The sequence below is a fragment of the Cimex lectularius genome, unplaced genomic scaffold, assembly GCF_000648675.2.
Source record: "Cimex lectularius strain Harlan isolate CLEC.00 unplaced genomic scaffold, Clec_2.1 scaffold5, whole genome shotgun sequence".
Classification (NCBI taxonomy): Eukaryota; Metazoa; Arthropoda; class Insecta; order Hemiptera; family Cimicidae; genus Cimex; species Cimex lectularius.
Window position 1 is genome coordinate 1667289 of NW_019392993.1, and position 11009 is coordinate 1678297.

The 11009-nt window shown below is 34.2% G+C and overlaps 1 protein-coding gene across 9 annotated transcripts in view; it reads right to left on the reverse strand.

Moving 5' to 3' along the window:
* The window catches only part of LOC106666167 (CCR4-NOT transcription complex subunit 7), a 27354-nt gene extending 18391 nt beyond the window's left edge, over positions 1 to 8963 (reverse strand). For 2 of the 9 annotated variants that reach the window (XM_014393139.2, XM_014393141.2), the window contains exon 1: positions 7292 to 7692. In XM_014393139.2, the coding sequence (XP_014248625.1) occupies positions 7292 to 7434 (143 nt within the window). In that variant the 5' untranslated portion in view covers positions 7435 to 7692. Of the gene's footprint in view, positions 1 to 84; positions 677 to 6821; positions 6945 to 7291; positions 7693 to 8367 lie in introns of those variants that run through there. The other 7 variants (XM_014393140.2, XM_014393142.2, XM_024229644.1 and 4 more) reach the window with 7 other exon arrangements.
* Positions 8964 to 11009: the final 2046 nt, after the last annotated feature.

Here is an 11009-nt window from a genome sequence, read left to right on the forward strand (position 1 = left end):
GCGAATGATGGTGTTTTGTGCTAATGCGTGTGGAATTTTTTGTAAACGTAAACGTGATTTTTTTAAAGCTAATTATTATTGTACCTTTTATCGATTGAGATCTCTTCCACCCAATCACTGGCCGAATAATATTTGCACAATGGTCTCGGTATCGAAAAAAGTGCGAGTTTCGCAGCGGATCGGAACTATAGTGAGCGATCGTCTCGGAAAAGCCGACGTGCGAGCTGAGGGAAAGAGATGGTTTTCACGACGAAACCGTCCAGTGGCATGCGATATATCCGAGATTTCCCACCCGACGGTGATGAAGGTGCACGAAAATGCCAGGAGGAAAAATAGAAGGTAACTGTGTCCAGTGAAGTTGCCAGTCGGGAGAAAATGGTTAGAGGGGTAAAAGCGTTGTCGAACGTTTTGCGGGTTGGGCGTCTACTCACAGTTATTTTCTAGATATCTTAAGAAAGGCCACGAGCATGTTTTCGAGGGCGTTTAGAGGTTTGGGTCCGGGTCCGAGCGGAAAATATCTTGAGACGGCTTAAAGCAGACGAGAAGCCTTCTTTCATTACAATGGCATACGTCACCAACTGGCATAATCAATAAACAACACGGCTCTCAACCCGAGGGGGCGTGAAAAGACGTCGAAACGACACTCGCCGCCTTTCCTCCGCCTCCCAAAAACCCGTCCGGGGGTTTTGAATCAATTTTGCCCCAAGGAAAATCGGAAGAATCCGCTTTTTTGTCACTCACCGCTCTGAGTCGGCCAGATCTAGGATTGACGTCCGATCGTGGAGGGAAGCAGTGCGCGCCCCTTTCGAATTCAAAGTCGTCCACCGAGGTGAAAACAGGCAAAATCGACCCCGTTAAAAGAAACATTTCACTTATAAACAAATTCAACGCGCAATCTGTTTTCTATGTAAACTGTCAAAAGTTTGGTTGTAACAGCTGATCATGCCCTAGTTGCTTCATCAATCGAAATGTAGCGCTCCTCGTAGTTAGGTTTTAAACGGGACCTGTTATGTACAACAATTTTCACTTTTACTTATTAACGACAACTATAAAAGAATTACACAAAATTTTACTCATCTTTACCTATTGTTCGACAGAAAATTCGTAAATAAAAAACCCTCTCAAACTACGCTTTTACCATCTGCAGGAACCATTGATAAAAACATAGACAAAAATTTAAATTTCTATTATATTTAGACAACCATAATCTCAAAATTTAGCTGCCTCGGTTTATCCTTTGATTGATTTATAACATTAGTAATGTTATAACTTTGATTGAATAGACAAATCAAAGTCTATTTGAACTTTCCCAAAAGTGTACCCTTCTACAAATCAAATCTAGCCCTTTCCAAGTAAAATGTAACCCTTTCCAAAATAACTCTTTAAACTTCAATTGTTACCCTTGAAAAAATATGTTCCATTCTGGAGAAATATGTATACATTAGTACATACATATAGTTCAACTTTTGTCTCCCCCATATATTGTATACATTGTTTTATTGGGTCATTTTACTTATTAACGCCAGCTATCAATGAATTACACAAAATCTTTGCCTATTATTCAACAGAAAATTTGTAATTCAAAAATCCCTCTCAAACTACGCTTTTACCATCTTCAGAAACATTGATAAAAATAAAAAAATTAAATTTCTATTATATTTAGACAACCATAATGTCAAAACGGCCGCCTGAGTTTATCGATTGATTTATTTATAGTATTTCTAAGTCTATTTGAACCTTTCCCAAAAGTGTAACCTTTTACACATCAAATGTAGCCCTTTCCAAAGTAATTCTTTATAATTCAATTGTTATCCTTGAAAATATATACGTTCCATTCTGCACAAATATATATGCTTTAGTACAGTACAGTTCAATTTCTATTTCCCCCCCTCCCTATATATTGTATATATTTTTTTATTGGGTCATTTTGAGGAAAAAACCAACGTCATGATCCATAAGTTTTAGTATAACGGAATAGAGACTATTTTAAATGGCACGATACTCGTCAATGTACTTTTTTTTAAAGGTTTTTTACCCTGAAGTCAAAGGTGCAAAGGGTTTTTAATTTGAAACAAACCTTCTCAAGTTATTTACAAAAAGCTATTTCCGAATATTGTTTTTCGAATAAACGAAACCTTCTCGAACTTCTTCAACCAAGAACCAATTTATTTATAATTTTAATTGATAATAAATTAATTGTTTCACGTTTTTCAAAACTTTTCAACAATTTTTTAAATTATATCGAGTACGCTCCGGTTGTTGCTCATAAAAGCGCGGTTCAGCCTGGTGCAAATTTCTGCCCCGATATTCTGGAGAGTTAGATCAAAGGATCATGAGAAACCAGTCCAAAATTAAAAGTTTACGTGTCTCAAAATTTTACCCACAAACGGCCCAATAATAAAAATATAGAGGGGGATTAGAAATTAAAACTCACCCTGTATGTGCAGAATCGGACCTATGACTCGCGGCTTGCTCCCTACGGTGTTTTAGTTGTTCTTGGTTAGACCTCGGTTTTATACACACCATCGCCGAAGTTTGGCTTAATAGCTATCGACAATATTCTATTTGAAGGTCGATCGAGTACTTGATATACCACAATCGACGTTCTTGTACTACACACGTACGCTTATAAATATATTTTCACTCAACAGTTAACACAGGATACATCTACCACCTAAGTTGCTACGTATACAATAATATTACCAGCAGTAAAAATGAACCCAAAAATACCACAGCTTTGCTCTAAAACGCTGAATACTCGAGCCGCTTATCATATTGCATTCCTACTTGCTCTCTAAATGGAGCCAAGTAATTAAGTGGTTGGTTTTAGCCTAGAGAGGGGCTACCGTTTTGAAAATAAAATAAAATAAAATAAATTGACGAAATAGTACCAAAGAAAGCTGTGAGAATTCCTTTTCAGGTATGCGGGGTGAGGAATTTGCAGCTTGGTCGGTTCTCCTATCCTCGCTGTTTCGATATTATTTTCAGATTGAGCGTCTTAGTAAGCAAATTTAGAATATCAAAGATGGTAAAAATCCGTATGGTGTATTGGAAACTACAAATCTACCTAGAATAGTAATTAAATTCCGATAGGAAGGTCAACATTCAATTCTTGGTCATATAATAAGGTCAATTCTCCCAAGAAATATAGGTAAATCGCAATGAACGAGGTCTTTATAACCAAAATTTAATTTCTTTCCTATGATGACGGCAAAAGCGTAGTTCGGATTTCCATGAGTCAACTGTGATTCAAGAATGTAACATTATGCTTTCTGAGGCTTTTGTCCAGAGTTTTGAAAAGTGGTTTTAGCCGAGAGATGAGCTTCCATTTTGGAAATAAGTTGACGAAATATCACCTAGAAAAATTGTGAGGACTCTTCTTCAAGTCTGCGTGGTGAGATACCTGCAGACTGGGCGTTTCAGATCAATTTTGGCCCGCTTAATTTGGTCATAAAGTAAGGTCAAACTGTAGATCTAGTAAGCTCCCAAATGTCATGATTTTGTTATAAACATAATAAATTAACAAAAGTAAAATATGTTTTAAACGAAAGTGTAGTTTGAGAGGGGTTTTGAGTTTCCATTTGGAATCAACTCTGATTCAAGCCCTTTTTTATATGTAGGATACTTCATTTTAGTGTATTTGGCTAAATTGACTTATTTAAAGTCTTTGTCAACTTTTTTCTGCCGAAAGTTCGGAAAACGTGGTTTATTTAACTTAGAGATGGGCCACCATTTTGGAAATAAGTTAAGTAGAACCTAGGAAAGTTGCGAGAATTCGTGCCGTCTGCGAAATCAGGAACAACATAACTTTTTTTCTGTTAGAAGGTGGAGTTTTTAGCTCTGCTACTCACTGTTGTGAGGGGCAGTAACTGGCAAGAGAAGGTAGTTTAAACAAATAAGTTTCCTTGAAAATAAATACTAAGAGAATATGGTCCGAAGCCCTTGCTCCTTCACAAACGAGAGAAATAGATTTGTCAAATCTTTGTTTCCCTAAGAGTAACGGTTAAAGATGTCCACGTAAATCCTCTAACTCTTAGGAAGTTCAGGAAATAACAATAAAAACAAAAAAAGGAAATGGAAACAAACCACTTTAAAATATTCTATCCAGAAATGTTTTTTATTAGTAACTTTCATGCAGGAACATTGGGAACTATCATTTCACTACCACTAACTAACTATATACCTATACTAATAACTACCCTAACCGAATTACCCGAAGAAAAATTATAAAAATGGTCAAATGATGCTTACTGGCTCTTTCAAAAATGGTAGTGAAATGCTCAGACGAGTTCGTTATACACATACACCCGCTAGATATATCGCTCTCTACATTATAACACGTCTCTGGGTGGGGTCAGGGAGCCACTCCTGGGGTACAAAGTTTTGGATTACTTGGATTTCAAAAATACATTTTGCCGTTTGCAGAAATCATAGATCCAGGTTGTGACATAAGTAGATATATTGTGGATTTTTTTTTGTGGTATTGGCTTTATATCCATCAACCATGTGAAGTGTGGATTGAATTTATTTTATTACCGAATTAGGTTAGAACAACTTATTGCAACGACCAAGGTGCTTGTCCTCAAGAAGATTGCTTACAACTTTTTAAGACGCTATATCGCTAATAAATCTCCTTTCTTTTACTTTCAAAATAGTGGCCCAGACGAAATCATCACTTTCCTATAGGACTACGCAGCTTGATCCTTTCCGATCTGCCAGGCAGATTTTCGATATCTTTAATATAAAAATACGGATAAAGACAATATCTAAACAATGAGGATAGGCGGACCAAAAATGTTCTGAAAGACCAAGATGAACGTTCCACATGCTACAGGCCTGAAGAAGAATTCTCACAATTTTCCTAGATGATATTTCGCCAATTTCTTTCCTTTCTTATACTTCAAAAATGGTGGCTCTAGGATAACTCTTTAGGTTTTGAGAATACGCTCAGGCAGCAAATTGCTAGCAAAGTCTATAAAACAGAGTTGACACGAAATGGTAATTTACGGTGGAGGGGTAAAGCAAGATTGTTTTTCTTAAAATTAAATTAACATTCATTATTGTGGCGACCATTTACACCATCAATGGTCCGCCTATTCTTGTATATTTAGGCAGTTTCCCATATCTATATTAGGTTATTAAGTTCTTCAAATCAGACAAATTTTCCGGAACTGCTTAGGCAATTTTTCATAAAATTCCGGGCACATCCTTTCCACAAATATACGATAAAATACTCAGCTAGTTGTGAGTACCTGATCAAAAATGCACTTTCTAAGGGTAGTCATAAAGTAGGACCAATCTCTGATAAGTCTAATTTAGATGGACTTCATCTGTTTCCGTTGCTTGACGGAAAATCGGGGCTGTCGTGTAATCAAAATTTCTGACAAAAATAAGCTTGGTTGGAATTTAGATTTCTCAACAATTAAGTTAAAAATAATAGTTTAAAAAAACCATTTCTACGAATATTGAACGTTACTAATTTGCGATTGATTCGAAGCCCCTTTTCCAAAAATAATTAATCAAAATCGATTACTCTTTCCCTAACGGCTATAATTTCAACTTAGTTTATTATATGTTTTCTAAGACTTTACTCTTTCATAAAACAAATCTGTTATGAAATAATGGAAGGATCATTTTTCAAAAATAGTTGCAAACTATCGATTATCCGTTTGGCATAAAACATCTAACTAACTAAACTTCTTTCATCTTTGCTTACTTGTATTAGATTTTCTTGTAATAAAAACGAAAACTAACTATGTGGCAATGACAAACTATATTTTAACACTGGAAAGTAAGCTAAACTGTCAAAATCCAACTTAATGCCTTTGTTTTCTTTCATAATTTGGATACAAAGAACTTCAAATAGCTCCTATTTATTAAAAAATAATTTTAAATCATTATCGATTTCTTGGCTAAGTTTTCAGAAAAATTTAACAAAATATATATAAAGAAAAAGGAAAAAACATTTCTCTAATAAAACCACGAATTATAGACATGGTCTTTGCTAATACTTACTGCTTTCCTTTTCTATATGAGAAATAATCAACTTAAAAAACAATTCAATTAAAGGCTTTGCAAATTACTATTGTGGAAAGTAGGTAGTATTAAATATTTGATATTTTTAGAGAAAGGGAGAGGAAAAGCGGTATAGTGAATTAAATAAAGCTTAGAGAGGAGAGTGGGTTTGTACCCGATGGGCTTTACGATTGACACTCTTCATTGTTTAGAAATTAACCCTTCGCCCGGTGCGGGTATTGATTATAGATAAAAAACGCCGTAGAAAAGTCAATATACTATTCCTAAATTCACTTTGGTCTGGATAAAACGACAAAATATAGGAATAAAAAGTTCAAGTAGTAGCAGACACAAGAACATCCATGGAGATTCCGAGGGAAAGGCATGCCAAGTTGAAAAATCGAGGTCTTGCATGTTGACTCGATTAAGAAGCAATTAACAAAGCAGATCAACCAACATTATCTTTCAATCTCACAATGAAAACTTTATCGTTTATACGATCTACTTCGATTGTTAGATCATATAGTATATTTTCAATTTCTATCATTCCCTTACATGTATGTCAAATGTAGGGACTAAAATTTTCAGGTAAGGGTCAAGGTATTGTTCTGACAGTCATAACCGTTTGTAAAAGGAATGATTAATTGAAGACATTTAGAGAGATTTTTTATGTTTAGTGAGGTTTATATTTAAAACCGTCGACCTGGTTCCGAGCCGAAAAATTCTAGTGTTATGGTTTTGGAGAGGTTTACACGGATTTACAAATATTTATATCAATTGTTTAGGGAAAAAAAGATAATACTCACTCTACAATTACCGAAATCATTACTCCATCTTCCTAATTTACACAATTTAAAATTCTCTTAAGTATATTACAAAGTATAAAACAGCGCGGCATATTTACAATCTTAAAAAAATTAACAAATAAGAAAACGTTAAAAGGCTTTTTGTAAAAATAAAAAGTGATGAATTGAATACTTGATCACAATATTCCCGATGCCAGATTTTTTCAAAAACGGAAGGTTACTTGATCATAAAGGTTGCTTTTAATGTGTATTATTTCTTTTTTCACATTTGATTTTTCAAAAAAGTAACTGTTTATTAATTATCTATTAACTACTGATGTTTAAGAAGTTTTTGTAGGAAAAAATTGAAAGAAATTATCATTGTTATTTTTACAGTTTGGACTCAGGTTGGTTTGGCTGTTTAGTGTTCTTCTATTCAACAGGGATGCTGTAATTTTTTTTCCAAGATAATTTCGAATTGCTCCACTTACCCCTCATCGGCGACGACCACTAGTTCATTTTCAATACTATAAAGAGTAAAAGTCGTGTATTTCACCATCATCCTATCAATCAAACGGAAGAGACAATTTTTGACGATTTCTTTTGCCCGACCGTTAGGCGCGTTAAAACCCATTACACGAGGATTTGTCTGAATTTAAAATAGAAAACAATCACCACTGCACTTTAAGTAAGTCCCCATCTAGATTAAAGAGCACAACTTGTCTTTTTCTCCACTACTCGAATTAAAAAGAAAATCCATTCATGTCCAGTTGACTCAAGTACATAGAGTTTTGAATTTTTCTATTCGGCCAAGATTAAAATTAAATTCAGCGCCTATCACTTTATTTAAGGCTAATGGTTTAAAAATTTACAATGAATCTAACCTAACCTATTTTGTATAAACAGTAATAATGATTTTTTTAAAAATAAAGCTGGTTGCATTTTTATCAGCGGGAGTTATTGATCTTTTGAAAAAAAAATCAAAGAAAAGTCTTAAAATTATTTAGCTGTCTTTTCCGCACTGAAACATGCAGTTCGTCGGAATGTATGTTCGGCAATGATTATAAACATTATAGATCATTCAACTTTCTAGCATATAAAATAACAAAAAATGTGATTACACATGTTTCAAAATCGACCTATAATGATATCAAGTTTAATATCCAGGTTTTAAGTTTTAATCTGTATAAACGTTTTTAAAAACAACAAAGAACATATTCATTCCCCTCTGACAAAAATTAACTTTACGCTCATCACCTTGATGAATTGTTAAAGGGACATAGTGTATGGCCCAGATTGTATAAAGATTTACGTCGTCAAACTGTTATCACTTCTAGTTTTATATTTTTGTTAATGCATAATTATTGCTACAGTTCAACAGGTGTTTTGTGATAAGAGAAGAACTCTTTATGAAGATATGAGAATCATTTTAAAGACATAAGAAATACTTCTTAGGATTTTTTTTGGATCATCTTACTTAAGACAGTTCGATTTCTTGTACTTAGGTTCAATTTATAATTTATTATTATAATTACTAAAAAAACGATTACTTAATAACGAGACATACCAATATTTGTGTTGCACTGATCATGTTAAAAATGTTGAGCCCAGTGAACAATGTCCAAGAGTTTGGCTTCGAACCGAAACGACTTTTAGCACTTTCGGTATTAACCGACTTCACACAGTTTAGTCCAACACAGTTGATAATAACAAGAAAACTAAACGCACAATTTGCATTCTACAGTACCTGGTTACCTGTCTTCTCGGGTCGCTTTCGAATGTCTTATCAAGTCCTTTTATCTTGAGCCCTTTAATAACTTCTCTTAAAATCATTGAGTATGTCGCATTAAAATTGTCAGTAAAATACACGTGTTGATAAAAGGTCAGGGTTAATAACAGTTCCAAAAATCATGTATTGAAAACATTTTTAAATTTGATGTTATTTTTGTTTTTATTTTTCAAACTATATCGATGGTGTTTGTAACACGTTTTATTGTTTGGCAACAAATTGGAATGTTTTAGTTTTACGTATGATTCATGTAACGTTTCATAGTTCATAGCTATCCAGTGCAGGCCTTTCTTTTCAAGCGGCGGTCTCAACCAGGATGGCCTCCAGGAATTGTTTACTTCGAAAAATACCCTTCAAATTATCTCTTCTGGTTTGAATAAAAACGTATAAATAAAATGTTTTGCTAACACATATGTCGATTTTATCAATGGGAATTCGCTAAAATCGATCCTCAACGGCGAATATCGATTTTACGTCATGATATAAAATTTTACGGCCTCAAAATATCAATGGGAAAACGGCTCAATGCAAATCATTAAATCAATAACAGGCCTGTCAAAGAAGTATAATCTATTTGGACGTGTCCTAATGTAAAAAAATTAAATTAAAAAAAAATATCGGCTTTTAAATGTTTCTGTGAAAACATTTTTTCGATTCAGATGATTATATATATATAATGCATTTAATTCTACATTTAAAACGCTGTTGCTTAATGTAATACTACGTTTTTTATGTCATTGGCTGTTTTCATTGGAGTATTTAGGTTTAGAGCAGAATTTAGGATATCTTGAAAAAGTTGCCAGTATAATGAGCACTGCAAAAGGGATGGTCTTCTGGGTTTAGAAAGTCGGGTTATACTTAATTTGAGGAGAAATGGGGATCAGAGGACAGATCCATTAGGCACTGGAGGGATAAGGTGATGGGTCCATGTCAGTCGCAGGATCAGAAGGCCAATTGACTGGTAAGCAAGGAGAAATATAGAAATAGTTTTCTATCAGGATTTTGTTTTGAGGGATACGTCAGCGAGAATTTGCACCTCTACTGCCGCATTGAGGATGCTTGGCATTGAAGGCTCCTCGGTCTACAAACCGACATCCGAAGGAATTAAAGATGGATTTCAATTGAGCGAGGTACAAAGGAACTGATAGATTACAGTATATTGCTGGCAGGTTAGGTGCAGAGCAGAAGGGGAGGGAGATGGAGATAACTTTATGGAAGTTGCGAGCGGATTCCGTGGAATGGAAGTTGGTAACCTGTGTGAACAGAATGCATTTCTGTTAAGCGAGTTTCAGTTTTAGAGCTACGTCAATATATCTATCATTCTATAATATTACGAGCTCAAGTTTGTTAATCAGTAGTCCATTCGAGTTCGATAAACAAAAAGTAGATTATTGGGTTAGGGTTCATCGGGAAAGCTTGGGAAAGATACAAATGTGAGAAGGGGGTTATTAAGGATTTAAAATCATTTAAGGAAGGAAGTGAGATGAGAAGGAAGGAATAAGTACATTCACACCTATATACATTGCATTTATTCTATTTGGTAGATGGAGTACTCAACATTCCTTCATCGACCTGTGTACAATATCAAACTAATCTAATTGGGGGCCGATGGGGGTATTCTCTTATTATTGGTTTACAATCTTTCTTTCACTCTCCTCACTCTTTTATTTTATTTTCTTGTTCTCTCTCTCGTTTTTTTGTTTCTTACTCGTTCTCTCTTTCTCATTCTTTGTATTCTCTTTCTTGCCTATTCTCCCTTACATCTTTTTTCTCATTCTCACAATTTAAATTTCACCGGCGAACAGATAGATATAATGCATACAGTTTTACTTGATCTCTTTCTCCCTTACTCGCTTTCACTGTTTTTCTCTCACATTATATATTTTCATTTTTGAAATTGGTAGTTTTCAGAAAAATGAATATTTGGAGATCGTGAGATCATCATCAAAAACATCAATATCGCACTGGCACTCTCAACACGACACCCAATAATGACACATTTACACAGAAAACAAACACTTTGAGTGAGTACAAATACTTTGATTGAATCTAAAATTTCTAGCATTGCATAAATTCCTTTTTTTCCTTCTACATGTATTTGTGTAATTTAAAAAAATGTTTATAAATCCCAGGCCCTTAAGATGATCTCAATAAAGATCGAAACGTTGGCACGATGAAGAAAATGTTTTTCTTAAATCTACGTCACACCAGACCACATCTCACGATCTCCAAATAATCATTAACTAACGGTCACTAAACACGACACATTTCAGAAAAATATTTTAACGTTTTTTATTTTCCCCTAATATAAATATAATAAAACATTGTAGGCATGTCGGTTTGATGGAATTGTTTATTTAAAAAGTTTCTAATGTATTCGAACTTCATCAATCCTTTTGCACAAGAATCGACGAGTATCA